Here is a 20,544-nt window from a genome sequence, read left to right as displayed (position 1 = left end):
GTGTGCGTGTGCTGATGCTGATGCCCGAGATGTGTGCGCGCACAGGCGGTTGCGCACGGGGGGTGCGTGCGTGTGCACGCGCCACGCCGGCATCGCTCCGCACCTCGGGGCAGGGCAGGGCGCTGAGCCGTGCGGGGGGGGCCGTGCCCACCCCGTCACCACCTCATAACCCCCCCCTCCCCGCTCGGCTCCCGCTCCCCAGCGCAGGCAGAGGCTGGAGCGACGACGGCCCCAGCCCGCGCCAGCCCCTGGTCGCCCTCTCCGGCGGCAGCCCCGGCACGCTCGGCGACGGCATGGAGCGCTCGGCCGCCGCGCAGCTCTTGACCACCATCCGAGCGGGGTGGCTGGACAAGAACCCGCCGCAGGGGTGAGTGATGTTGGGGGGGGGCACAGTCCCGCTGCCCTCCCCGTGCTGTCGGTGTCACCCTTTTTCCTGCCCCGGAGGTGCTGTGCCTTTTTCCCCTTGTAAATCCTGCTCGCTGGGGGTGTCGTTGCGCTCCGGTGAAAAGGGGTGCCTGCAGCCCCCTCCTGCCCCCTGGTTTAGGTTAAAAGTAGCCCCTTTTAGTGAAAGATCCTTTCTCAGAGAGGGTGCGCTGAGCTGGCTGAGGAGGAGGAGGGAGGGAGCTGGGGGAGGAAGGAGAAGCACGAGGGGAGGGTGGACGAGGGGAACGGGGATGGGGAGCAGGATGGGGACCGCGGCTTTCCGAGCACGGGCCACGCACGTGGCCCCCCTGCCAACGCCCCCGCTGCCGTCCCGGCCTGACGTTGCAGCTCCAGCTTCCCCCCATCCGAGCGCCGTGGGTCAGGCTTGTGGGGAAATGAGCTCTGCTCGCTCCGGGGAAGCCCGGTGGTGGCAGCAGTCCCGGAAAGCTGCTGTCTGGGGAGAAGCGGTGACTGCAGGCTGCCTCGCACCACCGGCACGGCCGTCCTGGCTTCTCCGCGGGGCTCAGAGGATTTTATTTTATTTTATTCACTGAGTTTGCTGCAGGAGGAGGCTTTTCTGGCAGCGCTTTTTGCTGCGTTCACCTGCGGGTTGTTGGGGGATAACACCCGTGGGCGCACAGACCCCGCAGCCTCCATAAAAGTGTTTCTTGTGCCGGCGGCCCCTTACCGCGGGGCTCCGCACCCCTGCTGCCCTGCTCCCGTGGGACCCGCGGGTGGCACGGCAATGCCGGGGAGCTTCTGCGGGAGCCCTGGGTCCCTGCCAGCATCTGAACGCCAGCCAGGAGGAAACCCCGAAGCCTGAATCCCCGAGGAGGAGGAAGCCGGGGACGGTTTTGGGGAAGTGAGAGCCGCACGGAGCTCCCCGGGGAGCCGGGGGGAAGCTGCTCCCTGGGTGGGGAGCCGGAGCCTGGGGAAGGCACTGGAAGGAAAACCAAAAAAAGAAAACCCAACCCCTGAGTGCCTAAAGCCAGCCGGGAGGGCTGAGGGGTTTCTGCGGGACGGGGATGGGGAACGGGAGGGCCCGTGGAAGAGCCCAGAGCCTTAACAAGGATTTCCTCCTTACGTAAAGGCCGAGCGGCGGGGTCACGTGTGGCGGTGCTGAAATCCTTTCCTGAACAAACAAGCGCTTAAGCAACAGCCCACGAAGCTGGGGGGGCACCAGGGGGGCTCCCAGGGCTTGCCGGAGGCTTTTAGGGGGTGCCAGGGGGCGAGGGGGTGGCCTGTCCCCCTGCACCCCCATCCGGTGATGCTGATGCGCGCCGAGGGCGCGAGGTGCCCGACTGCCCTGCGGGGAACAGGGACGCCACCAGCCCAGCTCTGGGGTCTCCGGTAGTGACTGCTAATTAGGATCAGCAGCTCACGGGGTGCTTTTAGGGGCAGCCCCTGCTCTCGGCTCCGTGCTTTCATCGGTGCCCGCAGGAAAGCACAAACCCCACCGCTTCCCCCGCTGCCACGAGGGCCGGGGACGCGGCGAGGGTCGATGGCGAGGTGGCCCCGGGCTGTCGGCAACTGGGGCGTGAAGGCACAGGCGGAGAGGCCCCGAGTTCAAGGGCGCGTGGTGGGGATTCGGAGGAGGGCTGGGGGGGCCGAGGGCGCTGCTGCAGCCGGGGGCTCGCCTCTCCTTCCTGCGCCCAAGCCCATGCAGGCAGAGAAGGGGCTGCGGGCGCTGGGGTCTGCGCTGTGTTGGGGTCCCCGTGCCCGACCTGTCCTGGCCCCCTTCGTGCTCCATGCAGATGCTCCCCAAGCCCCTGGGGTGCAGCTCGGGTTCCCCGTCCCCTCCAACGGGCCCCTGCTGTCCCTCCCCAGGTCCTACATCTACCAGAAGCGCTGGGTGAAGCTCGACGCCGACTACCTCCGCTATTTCGACAGCGAGAAGGTGAGGGGGGAGGAGGGCTGAGGCTGGGGTGAGAAGGAGTCGGGGGGGCTGCCCGGCTGTCCCACGCCGAGCCCACCACGGCAGCTGGGGCCGCATCCCTCCGGGCATCCCAGAGGCATGGGGATGCAAAGGGACGATGTCCCCATGGCACCACGGGCTGGGTGCTGGGGTGCTGCCAGCACGGGGTGGGATGTGGGGTGCCCCGAGCCTCCCGGACCCTGACGCTCCCAGCTCGGGGCCGTTCCTGACCCGTGTCTCCGAGGCGGCGGCGGTGACGGTGCGTCTCTCCCCCCGTGTCCCCCCCCCTAGGACGCCTACTCCAAGCGCTTCATCCCCGTCTCCTCCATCTCCCGCGTAGCCAGCGTCGGGGACCAGAAATTCGAGGTGGTCACCAACAACCGCAACTTTGTGTTTCGGGCCGAGAGTGACGGTGAGTGCTGGGGACGCCTGCCTGTAGCCAACCCCGACCCCACTGCGGGGCCGTTCCCATCCTCCTGGCAGCCCCTGACCCCAGGGACGAGCCCCCCCCAGCCCGAGCCCTGACCCCTCTCTGCTCCTGCCCCGCAGCTGACCGTAACGAGTGGATCCAGACCCTGCAGCAGGTCGCGGAGGAGCGCAAGAGCAAGGCTCCCGAGAGGACGCCCATGTCCCTGGCCGCCCCCGACGCCACGGAGCTCGTGGACAAGAGCGGCTTCCTGGAGCTGCGGGGGTTCAAGCACAAGCTCTTCGTGGCGGTGGCCGGGGACAAAGTTTTCCTCTACAAGAACTCGGAGGTAGGTGCCGGGGTGCAGCAGGGGCTGGGGACCCTGGTGCCCTCTGCAGGGGGACCCCCGCCCTTCGCTTTGGCAGCCGGGGCAGAGTAGCGGTGAGCCGTGGCACCCCGGGGCTGCCACCCCCAAAATGGGGCGGGGAGACCCCACGGGTGGGAGACCCCAGGCTGCAGACCCCATCCCCGTGACCCCAAGGTTTGGGGACCCCAGGAGCATCGCGCCCGCTTGGGTTGGTGGCATTTCCATCCCAAACCTTGTGTGCCTTGGGGCTGGGGGTGTGCGTGGGGACCCTGGCCACTGCCACCAGCACGGGCAGCGTGTCACCCGGGGGGCTGCCCTCCCTCACCTCTCCGCCCCCCCCCCCTCGCCCCCCAGGACTATCGGCAGGGCATCGGCATCACCTACATCGAGATGAACGTGGGGAACGTCAAGGAGGTGGACCGCAGGGGCTTCGACCTGACGACGCCCTACAGGATCTTCAGGTGAGCCGAGGGAGGGGATGGGGTGCCGGCAGTGCTGCCCCCTCCCCGGGGCCATCCCTCCCTCACCCCCCTCCCCGCCGGCAGCTTCTCGGCTGACTCAGACCAGGAGAAGGAGGAGTGGGTGGAGGCCATGCGGCACGCCATCGCCGAGGCCCTCTCCAACTCGGAGGTGGCGGAGAGGATCTGGGCGCTGGAGCCCAACCGCTTCTGCGCCGACTGCGGCTCGCCCCAGCCCGACTGGGCGTCCATCAACCTCTGCGTCGTCATCTGCAAGAGATGCGCAGGTACCAGCCCCGCTCAGCACCCCGGGGTGCTGAGCGCGCCCCAGCACTGGTGTCCTCTCCAAATGGCCCCCAGCCGTGGGGAGAGGGGGTTCCCCCAAACCTCCCCTGCTTGGTCCGTGGGCACGCCTGGGTGCTCTGCAGCACAGGAGGCTGGGGGGAGAGGCCGGGGGGGGCCATGGCTCTGTGACCCCCCTACCCCAAGGAGGGTCCCTAACGGCTCCTCTCGCCGGCAGGGGAGCACCGGGGCCTGGGCCCCGGCATCACCAAAGTCCGAAGCCTGAAGATGGACAGGAAGGTGTGGACCGAGGAGCTGATCGAGGTATTGGCGCGGATGGGCTCCAAGATCCGGTCTGGGGGCAGCTGCCCCGTCCCCCCCAGTTGCAGACCCCGCTCACCAGGAGCTGGAGGTTATCCCCATCCCGACCCGAGCCCCCCGGGTGACACCGTGCTGGGACTTGGATAGGGAGGGGACCACCAGCAGCCCCCTGCCCCCATCCCCGCGGTTGCACCCGGCATCGCCTGGGGGCACGAGGGGTGCTTCACGCCCGCGCTGGGGACAGAAGGCACCTGTGCACCCACGGGGTGACGGCTGCGGAGCCACCGGAGTGGCCACGGGGCCGGGCAGGAATTTGGCAGCGCCCAGCGCCGAGGGCGGGCGTGGAGCTGGGCTTTGTCACCGCACCAAGCCCCTGCCATCGTTCCCAGCAGCTCGGCGCTGGTGCCGGCAGCACCTCTGTGCTTCGTGGGGCCGCTGGAAGGGACCCTGGGCTGGCCACACGCCTCGACCCCACCACCGTGCCACCCTGCCGCCCCGTGGCACGGGGTCTGTGCTGCCCTGGCTGGGGCTGGAGTGGAGCAGCCCGATGGGAACGGCCCCGCTGCGGGCGCCCCGGTGCCGCAGCCCCGTCTGGCCGGCCCCAGCCGCCCCGCTCGGGTCCTGCATTCCTGCCCCGGTCCCACCCTGCGGCCCCCGCCTCCGGTCTGCCTGATCCCCAGCCCAAACACTTCCAGCTGCAGCCCCGATCCTCCCCTTTCCTGGAAGGCTGCCGTTAACCCCTCCGGGCTCGCAGAGAGCTCTGCAAGCATCCCCTTGCATCCCAACCTGCTCCGTGCCCCCTCCCCTGCACCCCAGCCCCAGCCCTCTCCTGCTCCTCATGGCCCCAAAGGGCACGGGGATGCTCACCGAGCACCCCGCAGGGCTCACTGGGGCGATGCCATCTCCCAGAAGTGTCCCCAGGGCAAATGTTGCTGCGTAACGGCACAGCAGCAGGCGGGCACGCCTGCCACAAGGCTGCAACGCCTGCCGCAGGGCAGACCTGTGCTGCCCGGCCCCGGGGGGGCGAAGCGGGGCTGTGCACCACGGGGTCGGGGAGCAGGGTGGCGAGGAGCTGTGGAGAGCTCTTTAAATCCACTCCTGGCTCTCGGTGCTGCTTTCCAGATGTGTTTTCTGGGGCAGGAAGGGGAGTGGAAGGATTGCAGCGCCGCGCCTGGAGCCGGGGCTGGGCAGGGTCACACCGCGGGGCTGTGGCGGGTGGGTGCTCCCCCACCCTGGGCTCAGCCCCTCTCCTCCTGCCCACCCGTGCTCTCCACTCCCCGTGCACAACGCCTCTTCCCCCTCCGTGCATGCTTTGCCTGCACCCAGAGCCGCAGCATCGCTGCTCTGTGGTGGGCTGGGAAGGTCCCTGCAGGCTCCCCCTGCCCCGCAGAGCCCACCCCGTCCCCGCGGCGGCACCACCACGCCGGCCTCCCCTTGCCCCCGCAGCTCTTCCACCACATCGGCAACGCCGTGGCCAACCAGTTCTGGGCCGCCAACGTGCCCCCCAGCGAGGCCATCGGCCCCGGCAGCAGCAGCCAGGACCGGAGGCGCTTCCTCATCGCCAAGTACCGGGAGGGCAAGTACCGCCGCTACCACCCGCTCTTCGGCAACCAGGAGGAGCTCGACAGGGTCAGTGGTCCTGGGGATGGGTGTCGTCACGGGGACCCTGCCTGGGGGGTCCCAAAGAGCGCAGGAGCGAGGTCACCCCCGGCTCTCGGGGTGGGGAAGTGGCTTTTGTGGGCAGCGGGACCGGTCCCAGGCTGGGGACACCCCGTTGGGGTGCTGGGGGGGGGCCTTGGTCCCGGTTTGCTCAGCCAAACAGGCTGCCAGCCTTATGCGTGGGGCTGGGTGGTCTCCATCCTGCATCCCTGCCTGCCTCCCTGCCTCCCTCCCTGCCCCCATCCCTGCCTGAATCTCTGTCTCTATCAACCCAGCCTCTGAGGCTCTCCCCATGTCCCCCCCAGCCGAAGCCTGGGGTCTCCAGGCGGGATGGGAGCCCTGCAGGGACAGGGTGGCACCTCCACTGCAGGGCGCAACCAGCTGGGATTGCAGCTCTGTCCCCAGCCTGCAGCACTGTGGGTGAAGCTCCCCTCACTCTGGGATCCCCGGGTCCCACCACCACTCATCCCAATGCCCTGCCCGGCCCTGGCACGATGGGCACCCTGCTTCCAGCGCCCTCTCCGCAAACCTCTGCCACCCCCTGCCCCCCAAACCGCCCCAAGCAACGGGGTCAGACGCTCCCAGCGAGCAGCCCCCAGGCTTTCAGCATGCCGTGGCGGTGGCACCACCAGCTCCCGTCCCCTGGGCTGTGCAGCTCCCCTCGGCGCTGCTGTTTGCACAAGAGCCGGGGGCGCGCCGTGCCGGCGGCCGCGGGAATTCGCATGTGGGCTTGTTTGTTTTTCTGCTCCAAGAGCCCGTCCCACCCCGCTGCCGGATGACTTCACCCCGGCTCCTTAAGGGAGGGATTCGCTGCCGCCGAGCCAGCTCCAAAACTTTCTCTCCCTCCTTTGTCCTGCCCCGGCGGCGGCGGCCGGGAGGAACCCGGCCGCGCTCCCCGGCTCCTTCCCGTGCTGTGTCCTCCCTCGCAGGGCTGGCTCCTTGCTGGGTGTCTCGCCCCCCCTGGAGCCGCGGCCCCGAGGGCAGGCTCGGTGCTCACCGGCCGCCCTCCCCGCTCTGCCGCAGGCCCTGTGCGCGGCCGTCACCACCAGCGACCTGGCCGAGACGCAGGCCCTGGTCTTCTGTGGGGCGGCGGTGACGTGCGCCACCGGGGACCCCCAGTGCCCGACCCCCCTGGCGCTGGCCGAGAAGAGCGGGCAGCGGCTGCAGATGGAGTTCCTGCTGCACAACAAGACCTCAGGTAAGGGCTGTCCCCACTGCCAGGTGCCCTCTGCGTGTTCCCAGGTGTCCCCAGGTGTCCTCTCGGTGTCCCCAGGAGTCCCCCGGGTGTCCCCAGGAGTCCCCAGGCGTCCCCTGTCCTGGGGGGAGGCAGGGAAGTTTGGGGCTGATCCTGGCTCCGGCACCCGCCCGGCACGGGGCGCTGCTGTGTGCAGAACAAGGCAGCCCTGTGTGACCCAGACGGGCTCCGCTCCCGCCGGGTTCCAGCCCCAAACCGAAATACCAGAGCGGAACCGCAGGAGCCCTGCGATCCGCCCCGAATTCCTGAGCCCGCAGCCGCCTCCGGGCTCAGCTCGCTCCTGCCACCCCGCAGCCTTGCTCTGCTTTCCCGACGGGCGTGCAGCCCCCCTGCCCCTGATTTCTGCCCCTCGCCGGAGTCCCTGCACCTTTGGTTTCGTCTGGCCCTGCTGGGAACGCCCCAGAGGTGCCCAGGAGCTGGTTTGGGGCAGGAGGGGAGAGGCTGCGTCATGTTGGGCACTTTGGGGAGCCCCGCTGGTGCCCGGGGTCCCGGGAGGGAGCGGTGCTGGTGCCTTGGGGACATCCCCCTGGGGGATGGATGGATGGAGATGTGCGGGGAGCGAGCCCCAGACCCCGCGCCAGGGCCGGGCCAGCGCCAGCGTGGGCTGCAGCCGCCTCCTCCCTCCCTCCAGTCCCGTCCAAGCCCTTCCCGCTGAGCTGGAGCTGGCCCAGGAGGGGTCTGGCCCTGCGCTTTTGGAACTGTCAGCACAAAAAGAGGGCTGGGAGAGCAGCTGCGGCGAGGCCCCTCCGCGCGAACCGGAGAAACCCGAGCCCCTGAGCTCATCCCGCGGTGCCGGGTGGCTCTGCGGCTGCGTGCGGGCTCTGGCAGGGGAAACCCCCAGCCTCAGGGGACATTTCATGCCCCCATCGCCCCCTCCGAGCCGAGCCCTGTGCCAGGCTGTCACCCCCCTCCGCAGAGACGCCGCGCCTGGAGGTGGGGGGCAGCGAGGAGAAGCACTACTCGGTGCTGCTGCCCTGCGTCACGCACAACGGCTTCCTCTACAAGACCCCCTCCATGGCCAAGCCCGTCAGCGAGAGGAAGGGCCAGGAAGGTATGTGGGGGACCACGGGGTGGGGAAAAAGGGGTGCAGGGGGTTGGAGAGCCCCAGCAGGAATGCGGGGGAGCTGGTGGGGGGCGATGCAGCGTCCCCGGCTCCCCAGGGCACTGGTGAGACAGCTGGGGCTGCGGTGCGAGCCAGCCAGCCTGGTTTTGGAGAGGTTTTGGGAGTGAGGGGCTGTGCCCTGAGCTGTTGGGCTGGTGGGTGGTCTTGGGTGGCCTCGGGTGGCTTTGGGTGGCCCCGGGTGGCCGGAGCATGCGGGGCTGCTGAGCACCCCCCCCCCCTGTGCCGCGCAGAGTTCAGCCGGCGGTGGTGCACGCTGCAGGATGGCATCCTCAGTTACTACGAGAACGACCGCAACGCCGTGCCCAACGGTGAGATCAAGGCGGGGGACATCGTGTGCCTGGTGAACAACCCGCCCCACACCCACGGGTAAGGCTGGCCCCAAACGCCCCCCCATGTCCCCTCCGTGGGGCTGCCGCCCCCAGCCCCACCGCCGGCCCCGATGGCGCTGAGCTGCCCGTCTTTGCAAGGAGCCTGTTTAACATTTTATTCTTTGCAACATTTTTGCTAACGTCTTGGGTCTCTACCAGAGTGAGCAAAGCACTTGGGAACCCTGGGGATGGGCTGGGGGGTCCCCAGTCAGATGGACCACTGGTGGAGCTGAGCCCCTCTCCGCTCCTGCCGTGGGATGCTCCCCCCGGCGCTGTGCCTGGTGCCAAACCGGTGCCTTCGTGCCACGCGTGGGCATTGAGGCTCCTCGTTCCCTCCCTCCCACAGGATCGAGAGCACGTTCGAGGTGTACATCGAGTCAGAGAGGCTCTACCTGTTCGGGCTGGACTGCCCCGAGGCCGCTCGGGAATGGCTCAAGTCCATCGCCAAGGTGGGAACCGGGGCTCTGGGGCCGGCGTGGGGGCTGGGGGCTGCGCGCTGACGGCCCCCCCTGCCCCCTCCCCAGTCCTTCGTCCCCCCCCATGCAGAGGAGCTGCTGAGCCACGACTTCGAGAGGATCGGCCGCCTGCTCTACAAGGGGGGCCTCAACCTGGAGCGCGCCAAGGAGGGCTGGTTCGCCCTGGCCGGCTCCACGCTCTACGTCTGCTTCGAGGACAGCGAGCGCCAAGAGGCTCTTCAGCTGCGCAAGCTGCAGGAGCTCTGTACGTGCCCCGTCCCCCTCCGCTGGACCCATGTTCAGGCTGGTGGGGGGTCCTGGGGGTGCCAGACCCTGCCCCAGGCAGCTGCGTGGTTGCTGTGGGGTTATCCAGCCCGGTGGCAGCCAGCAGGGTGCTTGCGGTGGGGTCTGGTGGGTGCCGCTCCCATGTCCTGGGAGCTCGGGGTCCCTCCTCTGGGCAGGGCGCTTCCCCTGGCAGCTCTTCCTCCTCTCCATCCTCTTCCCCACTGCTGCTCACCCAGCCTGGGATGGAGCTGGACGGCTCCTGACGGGCTCCTGCCTTCCCTTCGCAGCCATCCAGGGGGACAACGAGGTGCTGGTGCTGGTGGAGAGGCGGAGGTAAACGCGGAGCTGGTGGCGCAGCCCGGCTGGAGGGTGGGTGGGGACCAGCCCCCCTCCAGCAAAATATCCCCCCCTGCCCAAGCCCACCATGGTCCTGGGATGCCTTCACCCTCGGGGGAGCCCGGGTTGGGGGCTGTGCCCGTGGGTTTGGGAAGGGGGCGGCTGAGCCCCCGCTGAGCCCGCGGCTGCCGGCAGGACGCTGTACATCCAGGGCGAGAGGAGGCTGGATTTCCTGGGCTGGGTGCACGCCATCCAGAAGGCTGCGGGCAGCTCGGGGGACACCCTGTCGGAGCAGCAGCTGACCGAGGGGGACGTCCCCATGCTGGTGGACCGGTGCATCGACTACATCACGCAGTGCGGTACGCGCCCTCGCTGTACGGGGACGGTGTGGGTAACCCCATCAGCTTGCCATGGCAAGGGGCAGCCTGAGACCCGTTTTCCTCCCGCCCTGAGCATCTGCCGCAGCTCTGTGGGAGGCTGGAGCGGGGCTTGGCTCCTGCCCACAGCTCCTCGGTGGCCGGGGAACACCTGCGGGGCGGGGAGCACCGCGTCCCCTCGCGGGGACCCTTTGATGGGCAGCCAGCGGGGTGGGCGGGTGGCCAGAACGTGGTGGTCCCAAGGGCTCACCGCCGGCTGCTCTGCCCCAGGGCTGACGTCCGAGGGCATTTACCGCAAGAGCGGGCAGAACTCGAAGACCACCAGCCTGCTGGAGATGCTGCGCCGCGACGCCCGCAGCGTGCGCCTGAAGGAGGGCGAGCACCACGTGGACGACGTCGCCAACACCCTCAAGCGCTTCTTCCGCGACCTGGGCGACGGGCTCTTCACCCGGCGCTGGAGCCAGGACTGGCTGCGGGCCACAGGTGAGGGCGAGGGCAGCGGCGGTGCTGGGATAGGGGCTGCAAGCCATGGTGGAGCCTTCCCCGGAGGGTCCTGGTGCCGAAAAGCTGAGCCTGGCCCCCCCCTGCTTGATCCTCTCTTTGCACATCTGGGGTCCAGATGTTTCCCTTGGCCGGCACGGCGGTGGCCGTGAGTCAGAGCCGCCGGGCGCCAAGCCTGGGGTGGGGAGAGGAATGCGCCCGCCGGCCCCGCACCCAGGTCTGGCTGGGGGGCTCGCCTTTCGTTCCTGGATCCGGCCCCCAGGCACCGGGGCTGGAGGCACCTGGGTGCAAAACAGCCAAAAAAGCTGGGATGTGCCAGCCCCACCAGCTCTGTGGTGGGGTGGGAGGCCCCAAAGTGGGGTCCGGGTAGGGGATGGGGTGGGTGGGGGTCTTCATCGCGGCTTCACGCCCCTTCATGCTTGCACTTTTCCCCCTCGCAGCGCTGGAGGATGAGGAGGCGAAGATCGGGGAGTACCGGCGGCTCCTGGACACCCTCCCCACGGTGAACAGGGCCACGCTGAAGGCGCTCATCAACCACCTCTTTCGGTACGGCGTGGGTCCCCAAAGCCCCGTGGGGCATCACCCCATCTGCTGGGGGGTTTTGGGGGGGGTGTGGGGTGCAGGAGAGCCCCCATCCCTCCGGTTCATCCCAAACAAGAGAAGGACGGGGATTTGGGGACAAGCTGTGCCCGAAGCTGAGCACCACGTCCCGGTGCAGCTGAAGGGGGTCCTGGGGGGGTGGCACGGGGCAGGAATCATAATGGGGTGCCCCGTAGGGTCCAGCGCTTCTCGGGGGACAACCAGATGAACACGCACAACCTGGCCATCGTCTTTGGACCCACGCTCTTCCAGACGGACGGGAAGGACTACAAGGCGGGCCGGGTGGTGGAGGACCTCATCAGCCACTACGTGAAGATTTTCAACGTAGGTTTGAACGCACAAAATTCAAGCCTACAAAGTTCTGCCCTGGGGGGGGTTGGGAGATACTGCAGGGCCCCCTGGCACCTGCCTGTGCCGACACATGGATGCACCAAGGGTGGCTCCCCAGGGATGGGGGCGGTGGGAGGAAGGTGGTCCTGCATTTCCCACAAAGTCTCCTTATTTTGGAGGCACGTGGAGGGTGGGCTGTGACCCCTGGGCTCCCCTCCTTGGCAGGTCAACGACCAAGAGATGAAGAAGCAGCAGGACGAGATCATGGCCATCATGAAGATGCGGGAGGCAGCGTCCAGCGGCACTCAGGTGGGGACCTTCCCGGGGCACCCTCTCCGTGGGGGGGGGACATTGCCCCCCTGACTGCTCAGCACCTTCTGCAGGTTCCCCCGGCTGGGGTGTCCACGGCCAGGGTGCGGGGGCACTGGGACACGTGCTGAAGGTCCTCGTGTCCCCTCTCATGTCCCTAGTGGTGGCTGCGCTGCTGGTGTCACCCTCCTTGGGGGGCTTATTTGGTGTCCCCAGATTAGGGGAGGATTTGAGGGGCAGGCAGCCCCCTGCCTGCAGCAGCACATGGGGGGAACATGGGGGGGATAAAACCCATGCGTGGGGAGCTGTGGGTGAGAGCAATTTCCCGCTGCCCTGCAGCAAGCCGGGGACTTCATCTGCACGGTGTACCTGGAGGAGAAGAAGACGGAGACAGAGCAGCACGTCAAGGTGAGGGGGGGCGGAGGAGGGCGCAGTGGGGATGGGGACCCCCGTTGTGTGCCCAAACCTCGGCTCTGAGCCGGCATCTCTGCGAGGAGGGTGGCACGGCACGGGGACGGGCGCGGGGCTGGCACCGGCTGAGCGAGGGCTGTCCCCCTGTCCCCTGCAGATCCCGGCCACGATGACGGCCGAGGAGCTCACCTTCGAGATCCTGGACCGGAGGAAAATCGTCACGAAGGAGAAGGACTACTGGAGCTGCTTCGAAGTGAACGAGAGGGAGGAGGCAGGTCGGTGAGGCGGCGGGGATGGGGATGGGGATGGGGATGGGGATGGGGATGGGGATGGGGATGGGATGGGATGGGGATGGGATGGGGATGGGATGGGATGGGATGGGGATGGGGATGGGGATGGGGATGGGGATGGGATGGGGATGGGGATGGGAATGGGGATGGGGATGGGGATGGGATGGGGATGGGGATGGAATAGGGACGGGGATGGGGATGGGATGGGATGGGATGGGATGGGATAGGATGGGGATGGGGATGGGATGGGGATGGGGATGGGGATGGGGATGGGGATGGGATGGGATGGGGATGGGGGGATGGGATGGGATGGGGATGGGGATGGGATGGATGGGGATGGGGATGGGGATGGGATGGGGATGGGGATGGGATGGGGATGGGGATGGGGAATAGGGATGGGGATGGGGATGGGGATGGGATGGGATGGGGATGGGGATGGGGATGGGGATGGGGATGGGGATGGGGGATGGGATGGGGATGGGATGGGGATGGGGATGGGATGGGGATGGGGATGGGGATGGGGATGGGGATGGGGATGGGGATGGGGATGGGGATGGGGATGGGGATGGGGATGGGATGGGGATGGGATGGGGATGGGGATGGGGATGGGGATGGGGATGGGGACGGGATGGGGATGGGGACGGTCCATGGAGACCACGGTGTGAGCAGGATGAGGCCCCAGCCCTGCCCATGGGGACCCAGCTGGAGCCCCTGCTGGTGGCTCAACATGCTGGTGGGGAAGCAGGCGATGCCAAGGACCAGCCAGCCCTGAAACACAAGAGATCCTCAGGCTGTCGGGGGCTGGGATTAGCCCCACGTTGACCATTCATGCACTAACTTTTGCGAAATACTCTGTGTGCGTGGAAATGTGTGTGCATGAACTGCCTCCGTGCGTGTTTTGCCAACACGTGTGCAGGTTTCCCATCGCCTACAGCACCGTGTTTAGAAACCACACGCATTTTGCAATTGCAATACATTTTTTTTTTGCAATTTTGGGAAATTGCAATTGCTCAGCGGCCACCTGCCCACCCGGCGCTCCCCGGGACCCTTGTGCGTGTCCCCGAGCCCTGCGTGTCCCAACAGAGCGGCCCTTGCACTACTCCGAGAAAGTGCTGCCATCCTGCACTGCCTGGGCACCGACAGCTACCTGGTGGTGAAGAAGCACGTCTCCATGGAGAACATGCTCATCTACCTCGGTGAGGGCGGCAGGCGGCGGGACACGGGGGGTGGGGAAGGGGGTCTGGGTCTGCCCGCACCCATCCTGGGGGCCCGACCCCCCCTGGGGGGGCTGGAGCTGCTCAGGTGTGTGTGTCCCCCCAGCCAGCAGAGTGGGTGACTGCAAGCACGGCATGATGAAGTTTCGGAGGAGAGGAACCTGCTGGGGCTCGGCCCTCAGCACCGGCTTTCCACGACCGCTACTTCATCCTCAACCACACCTGCCTGCGGCTCTACAAGGAAGTGCGGGTGAGCTTCCTTCCCTTCCCTTCCCTTCCCTTCCCTTCCTTCCCTTCCCTTCCCTTCCTTCCCTTCCCTTCCTTCCCTTCCCTTCCTTCCCTTCCCTTCCCTTCCCTTCCCTTCCTTCCCTTCCCTTCCCTTCCCTTCCCTTCCTTCCTTCCCTTCCCTTCCCTTCCTTCCCTTCCCTTCCCTTCCTTCCCTTCCCTTCCCTTCCTTCCTTCCTTCCCTTCCTTCCCTTCCTTCCTTCCTTCCCTTCCTTCCTTCCCTTCCTTCCCTTCCCTTCCTTCCTTCCTTCCTTCCCTTCCCTTCCTTCCCTTCCCTTCCTTCCTTCCTTCCCTTCCTTCCCTTCCTTCCTTCCTTCCTTCCCTTCCCTTCCTTCCCTTCCTTCCCTTCCCTTCCTTCCCTTCCTTCCCTTCCTTCCCTTCCTTCCTTCCTTCCCTTCCTTCCCTTCCCTTCCCTTCCTTCCCTTCCTTCCTTCCCTTCCCTTCCTTCCTTCCCTTCCCTTCCTTCCTTCCCTTCCCTTCCCTTCCCTTCCCCGCCCCCTTCCCCTCCCCTTCCCCTTCCCCTTCCCCTTCCCCTTCCCCTTCCCCTTCCCCCTTCCCCTTCCCCTTCCCCTTCCCCTTCCCCTTCCCCTTCCCCTTCCCCTTCCCCTTCCCCTTCCCCTTCCCCTTCCCCTTCCCCTTCCCCTTCCCCTTCCCCTTCCCCTTCCCCTTCCCCTCCCCTTCCCCTTCCCCTTCCCCTCCCCAGCTGTGCCGTGCTGTGTTCCTGCTGCTGGGAGTCCCCCGGGGACGTGGGGCATCGTGCTGGCACCGTGCGGGGCTGGCATCATGCAGGCTGGTGCCAGCGGCGGTCGAGCTGACCCCAGACCAGGAGCTTGGTGGGCACGAGCCAGGAGCCGGCCCCGAATTAGTGCAAGGGGTCAGGGGGAGCCCCAATGCTCCCTTGTCCTTTGGGGATGCTCTCCGGTCCCCACTGCCCTCTGCTCAGGACCCCCAGCCCAGCACCACCCCGACGTGCCGCTGCCTTCGCCCCATCCCTGCCGAGGCCCGGCGTGCCTGGTGGGCGGCAGGGGGTCTCCATCCCGTCCCCCGTGTGGGGTTTAACCCCACTCCTCTGTTAAACAGAGCCTGAAGCAGCGGACCCCCGTGCTGGAGAACGTGAGTAGAGGGCCGAGCCGGGGCGTGCAGAGGAGCCCTGGCCCTCTGCCCTTACAAGGCTGCCGGGGCCCAGCCCCGATCCAATCCTGCAGCTCTCGGCACGTGCTGGGTGATGTGCGCCCCTCCGTGCCCGAGCCCCGGCCGTGCTGGGGGGGGTGGTTAACAAAACGGTGCGATGCCGTCCCTCCCCGTTAGCCCTGGGTGGCCCCCAGCCTTGGGGACGCACCGTCTGGCACCCTGTTATTCTCCGGTTCTGCTCCAGGAGCTGGGCACGGGGCAGGGGGGGCAGCACGGAGGGGATGGGATGGGCTCACGCCACCATCCCACGGGCATTGGATCAGGCCCTTGTAAGTCACCCGCCCGTATGCTAAGGGGGGCCCTGAGGTCCCCCCCGTGCCACACGCTGCCGGAGCATGGCTTGTGGCACCACGTGGGGCATGGCGAGAGAGCAGTGGCACCGGGAGGTCTGGGGGCACCGGGAGGTCTGGGGGCAGCAGGGCACCGGGGCGGGGGGGGGGGGGGGGGGCTTCCCCACATCCCCCCACCTTTGGGGGCTGCCCAGTGCAGGTGCAGCTCCGTCAGCACGCAGAGGATGTGACAATGGGCAGGGTTTCCCTGGCTGGTGTGCGGTGGGGACGGAGCTGGGGCTCCCTTCTGCGCCCCAGGGGTGTGAGAGTGGCCCTGGGGAGGCACCTGCCTGCTGCGCCGTGCCGTGCCGTGCCGTGCCATGCTGTGCTGTGCTGCACCACGCCGTGCCATGCTGTGCCATGCCATGCCATGCTGCGCCATGCCATGCCATGTCATGCTGCACCATGCTGTGCCATGCCGTGCTGTGCTGCACCTTGCTTTTCCCTGCCGTGCCGTGCCGTGTCGTGCCGTGCCGTGCCGTGCCGTGCCGTGCCCACAGCAGGACATTTGCAGAGGTGGCAGCACAGGGCCAGCACGCGGCCGTGCCTCGTCGCAGGCTGCCATCTGCTGGGAAACGTCCCCCATGGTGCTCCCAGCTCCGAAGGCAGCCAGCCCCATGCCTGTGGACCTGCCTTCCCGCGTCCCCTCTGCCTGGGGGCTCTGCCCTGGGAGATGCTGGGGCTGTGGCCTCTGCTCCGCCCTGGGCTTCGCCCTCACCCTTGGCAAGCCCAGACCAGGACCGGAGCCCAAGGCAGCGCTCTCTCCGCAGAGCCACAAGCCGGAGAAGGAGTGGCCCGTCAGGAACCTGAGGGTCTACCTGGGCGTCAAGAAGAAGCTCCGGCCCCCGACGTGGTGAGCGAGCACCGCCTGGTGCCCAGCTGCCGGGGACAGCCCCCTGGGGACGGGGACGGGGGCACCGTGGGCTGCGGGGACGCGGCTCCTGGTGGCCATGCCTCTTGCCACCAGATGTCAGAGCAGCCTCGCAGGGACGCGGGCTGCAGCCTGGGGCCAGCGTGGGGACGGGGGACCCGTCACCATCCTGCCCTACCCTTGGTGGCACGGCAGGGATGAGGCGATGGGTGGAGGCCGGAGTGTGCGTGTGCAAGTGTGCGTGAGTGTGTGTGCATGTAAGTGTGCCTCCGTGCCACATATGCATGTGCATCCATGTCAGAGTATGTGTGCGTCTGTGCGTGTCTGTGCATGCATGCAAGTGTGCATGTGTGTGCCTGTGAGCGTGTGCATCCATGTCAGTATGTGCGTGCATACATGTGAGTGCATGCACACTCGTGTGCATTTAAGTACATGTGCAGATGTGTACATGCGTGTGTGCACATGTGCGTGTGTGTATGCATGTGAGTATGCATACATGTAAGTGCCTGTGCATATGTGTACATGCACATGTGTGCCGTGCATCTATGCACATACGTGTAAGAGTGACTGTGTATGCGCATGTGCATGCATGTGAGTGTGCACGTGTGTGTGTAGTCATGGGGATGGTTGTAGGGCTGGGGGTGGTTGTAGGGATGGGGATGGTTGTAGGGATGGGGGGTGGTTGTAGGGATGGGATGGTTGTAGGGATGGGGATGGTTGTAGGGATGGGATGGTTGTAGGGATGGATGGTTGTAGGGATGGGGATGGTTGTAGGGATGGGATGGTTGTAGGGATGGGGATGGTTGTAGGGATGGGATGGTTGTAGGGATGGGGGTGGTTGTAGGGATGGGATGGTTGTAGGGATGGGGATGGTTGTAGGGATGGGATGGTTGTAGGGATGGGATGGTTGTAGGGATGGGATGGTTGTAGGATGGGGGTGGTTGTAGGGATGGGGGTGGTTGTAGGGATGGGGATGGTTGTAGGGATGGGGGTGGCTGTAGGGATGGGATGGTTGTGGGGATGGGGTGGTTGTAGGGCTGGGGGGTAGCTGTAGGGATACTTTAAAACCTGACGTGCCTGGAGCTGCGGCAGGGAATTCCGGGAGGCTGTTCCTCATGCTTTCACTTCTCCCCTTCCAGCTGGGGCTTTACGGTCTTCTACGAGAACGAGAAGCACGAGAAGCAGCAATGGTGAGGACAGGGGCGGGCAGGGGGATGCTAAATCCCCGTGTTAGGACAGACGGACACCCTGCACTGGCCGCGGGGGCTGCAGATGGGGATTTCCGCAAGCAGAGCCATGCCCTGGCGCAGGCTGCATGCCAATGGGGTCGGATCCTGCCCCTGCCCCTTCCCTAGCTCCTTCAGTCCCCAGGGTCTATAGGGCCCCATGCAGAGCAGCAGCTCTCGGCCCCCCTGTGTCCATCTCTGCCCCCCGGGGGTGGCTCCAGCCCCTCTGAGCACCCCTGGGCTGCCTGCGCCTCACCCCGCACCACGTTGGGGGGTTTCCCCAGCAGACTCTGGGTGTCACCTGCTCGCTAATGACTGTGCCAGTAATTTGTCACCCGCTGCATTGCTCCTAAGCCCCTGACGCCCACCGACACCCCCAGCCCGGGGGCCCAGACAGCTTCCTAGCACCCGGCTAAAAAACGGGCCCTGCAGCAGCGCTCAGTCCCCATCCCCACCCCCGAACCGTGCCGGGTGTCCCCAGCCCCACAGGAGCACATCCCTGACACGGGTGGGTGCTGTCCCCGCAGGTACCTGTGCTGTGACACCCAGGCCGACCTGCGGGGAGTGGTTCGCCACCTTCCTCCACGTGCAGGTAAACGCCGAGCCCTGGGGGGCACCGTGGGCATAGGGACCCCCCCCCCCCCCCCGTTGGGTTCCCGCAGCCCCGGCGCTCACCCGGTGCCGTGCCCCGTCCCCAGCACGGTGGCGCCCTGTGGCCCTCGGAGACCTGCAAGGTGCGGGACGTCGCGGACGCAGCAGGACGCCAGGTTGGGTAACATCTCCCTCATCCCGCTGCGCGGCAATGAGAGCGAGATGAGGAACAGTGTGGCTGCTTTCGCTACTGACCCGCTGACCGTGAGTGAGGCCGGGGGCCGCGGGGCCGCGGCCCCGCTGCATCACACGGGGTGGGGGGGGAGGGGGCCCTTATGGAACAGCGTCACCCTACCGGGAGACACTGGGATGACTGGGGGCGGCTGTCCCTTCCCCGTGCCCTGTCCAGCCCCCGGGTGGGGTGTGTGTATAGGGGGGGGTGTTGTCCTGGGAGCAGGGGTGCCCCGAACCGTGTGATGCAGGGCGAGGGGCTGCTGCGGGACCGGTGATTTTCCCGGTAACGGGGCCACGTCTCCGGAACGCCCTTGGGTCACCAAGCAGCTCCCCTCCTGCTCTCTCGCTGCCGGACCCCACACCAGCCATCCTGCTGGGAGGGCTGCTGTGTGCCGGGGTCCCCCCCCACGCCTGGGGTGTCCACGCTCAGCCACGGGGCCTGTGGGAGCAGCACGGAGCTGCCCAGCACCCTGCGGGTCCTCGTTGCTGTTATAAACCTGAGCGCCTGGCTGCGCCCCCGTGGACAACTGGGCGTCCTCGGCTGTGCCACCGAGGGTGCCCCGAGGGCACGGTTTGTCTGCCAGGGGTGCACCCCACCTCAGCCTGGCTCGGGTTTATAACTGGGAAGTGGGGCTGCTCTGCTGGGGATGCTCCCCGCGGGCTTCGCTCCGGTCTGCGCTTCGCGGTGTGCGCCCACCCGTGGTCCCTGCCCCTGCCTCTGCACCCCAGGGGCCGTGAAGCAGGGGTCGGTGTGGTGCGGGGCGAGGGGCCAGCACCCCGGGGTGCCTGGCGTGGTGGGCAGCACCTGCTGGTGCCAGAGCACGCGGCTGTGTCCTGCCAGCAGGTTCAGAAATGGTTCGGGTCACCCCCTGCCACCAAAGGAGGGGACGGGGGCTTCGTGGGGTGACACTGCCCTGCTGGCAGGCACAGCTGCCCTGGTTTCCCCACGACGGAGCAGGGACAAACGCAGTGTGTCCCTTCTCCTGCTCCTCCAGCACCCAGGGGAGAGGCAGGGGAGACCCCCTGGTGCCCCTTGCTCCCTGGTTTTCTCCCCCGAACATCCCCAGCTGCTGGTGATGCCTGAACATGCAGGCAGTGGGGAATTAACCGGGGTCTTTCCGCTCTCTCCCTGTCCCCAGCTCCTCCGAAACGTCTGAGCTGGAGGCCTGACACTGCAGGTGGGTGTCTGCTGCTGGTGGGGGGCAGCTGCTGGCTCGGGGTGACCGCGGCACACGGGTTTGGGGACGGGGTGCGCGGAGGTGCCCGCAGGAACGCGTGCTGTGCCTTGCGTGGAACAAGAAGGGGGACACAAGCAGTGCCCCCCACCCCGCTTCCCTGACCCTCTGCTTGTCCCCCAGGTTCATCTGCGAGCGGGGAAGCCCTCGGGGAGCCGACACCGTGGCGGTGACCCGCGGGCAGCCGGGAGGGGACACGGCAGCAGCGGGGGCAGTGGCCACGGACCCTGGGGGGAACCAGGCTGGGCCAGCCCAGCCGCCCCCCACCCCGGCTGCTGCTGCTGCTCCGAGCCCCGGGCAGGGAGGCAGCGCCCAGCCGGGCACCCCGCAGCAGGGGGCTCGTCCTTCCCCTCCTTCTCCTCCCTCTGTTTTTAAATCCCTCCTATAAAACGATGCGCGGAGCCCCAGCCCCGCAGCTCCCCATCGCTCCTGGAGAGCCGGTGGCCCAGCCCCGGGGTCTGCGCCCCCCCTCCCCGTGCCGGGCAGGGCAGCAGGGTGGGTTTGGGGAGGGCTGCGTTTGGACAGACCCCCCCCCCCCGGATCCAGCCTCTTCTGTTGGCTGGGGGGGCGTGGGGCAGCGGGGTGACTGGAGCTGCCCCCGTCCTGGCACCACATCTTGTTGATATTAAATATTTTGGGGGAAGCCGTGTGGAGGTGTCTGGATCGGTTTAGTGGGTGGGGGGGAGCACCCCTCACCCTGCAAGGGGCTGGGAGGGCTGGGTGCCTGCTCCGGAGACACGGGGATGGGGCGGTGCTGGTGCTCGGGTGTCTGCCCAGCACCTCCCATGGCAGCCAGAGCGCGCCCACCTCCCCGTGGCACGTCCACCACCCGTTGGGGGACAAAGCCAGCCGCCAGGCGAGGGGAGAAGGCAAAATCCCCCGGGGAAGGGGCTGGGG

At 67.5% G+C, this 20,544-nt stretch overlaps 1 protein-coding gene across 1 annotated transcript in view; it reads left to right on the top strand.

Moving 5' to 3' along the window:
* ARAP1 (ArfGAP with RhoGAP domain, ankyrin repeat and PH domain 1) overlaps positions 1 to 20,296 on the top strand; it is a 44,568-nt gene extending 24,272 nt beyond the window's left edge. Inside the window, 34 exon segments of the mRNA XM_048047990.2 lie at positions 203 to 367; positions 2,251 to 2,320; positions 2,630 to 2,750; positions 2,888 to 3,093; positions 3,466 to 3,572; positions 3,657 to 3,856; positions 4,090 to 4,175; positions 5,619 to 5,801; positions 6,855 to 7,029; positions 8,003 to 8,137; positions 8,440 to 8,575; positions 8,924 to 9,026; positions 9,102 to 9,297; positions 9,605 to 9,650; positions 9,849 to 10,012; positions 10,301 to 10,513; positions 10,972 to 11,077; positions 11,308 to 11,455; positions 11,687 to 11,770; positions 12,110 to 12,178; positions 12,339 to 12,456; positions 13,555 to 13,587; positions 13,590 to 13,667; positions 13,792 to 13,873; positions 13,875 to 13,935; positions 15,051 to 15,083; positions 16,261 to 16,343; positions 17,501 to 17,551; positions 18,115 to 18,148; positions 18,150 to 18,179; positions 18,286 to 18,330; positions 18,332 to 18,442; positions 19,552 to 19,590; positions 19,771 to 20,296. Coding sequence (XP_047903947.2) covers positions 203 to 367; positions 2,251 to 2,320; positions 2,630 to 2,750; positions 2,888 to 3,093; positions 3,466 to 3,572; positions 3,657 to 3,856; positions 4,090 to 4,175; positions 5,619 to 5,801; positions 6,855 to 7,029; positions 8,003 to 8,137; positions 8,440 to 8,575; positions 8,924 to 9,026; positions 9,102 to 9,297; positions 9,605 to 9,650; positions 9,849 to 10,012; positions 10,301 to 10,513; positions 10,972 to 11,077; positions 11,308 to 11,455; positions 11,687 to 11,770; positions 12,110 to 12,178; positions 12,339 to 12,456; positions 13,555 to 13,587; positions 13,590 to 13,667; positions 13,792 to 13,873; positions 13,875 to 13,935; positions 15,051 to 15,083; positions 16,261 to 16,343; positions 17,501 to 17,551; positions 18,115 to 18,148; positions 18,150 to 18,179; positions 18,286 to 18,330; positions 18,332 to 18,442; positions 19,552 to 19,569 — 3,490 coding nt within the window. The 3' untranslated portion in view covers positions 19,570 to 19,590; positions 19,771 to 20,296.
* Positions 20,297 to 20,544: the final 248 nt, after the last annotated feature.

This window comes from Anser cygnoides, chromosome 1 (genome assembly GCF_040182565.1).
Source record: "Anser cygnoides isolate HZ-2024a breed goose chromosome 1, Taihu_goose_T2T_genome, whole genome shotgun sequence".
NCBI lineage: Eukaryota > Metazoa > Chordata > Aves > Anseriformes > Anatidae > Anser > Anser cygnoides.
This window is presented reverse-complemented; position numbering and strand designations above follow the sequence as displayed.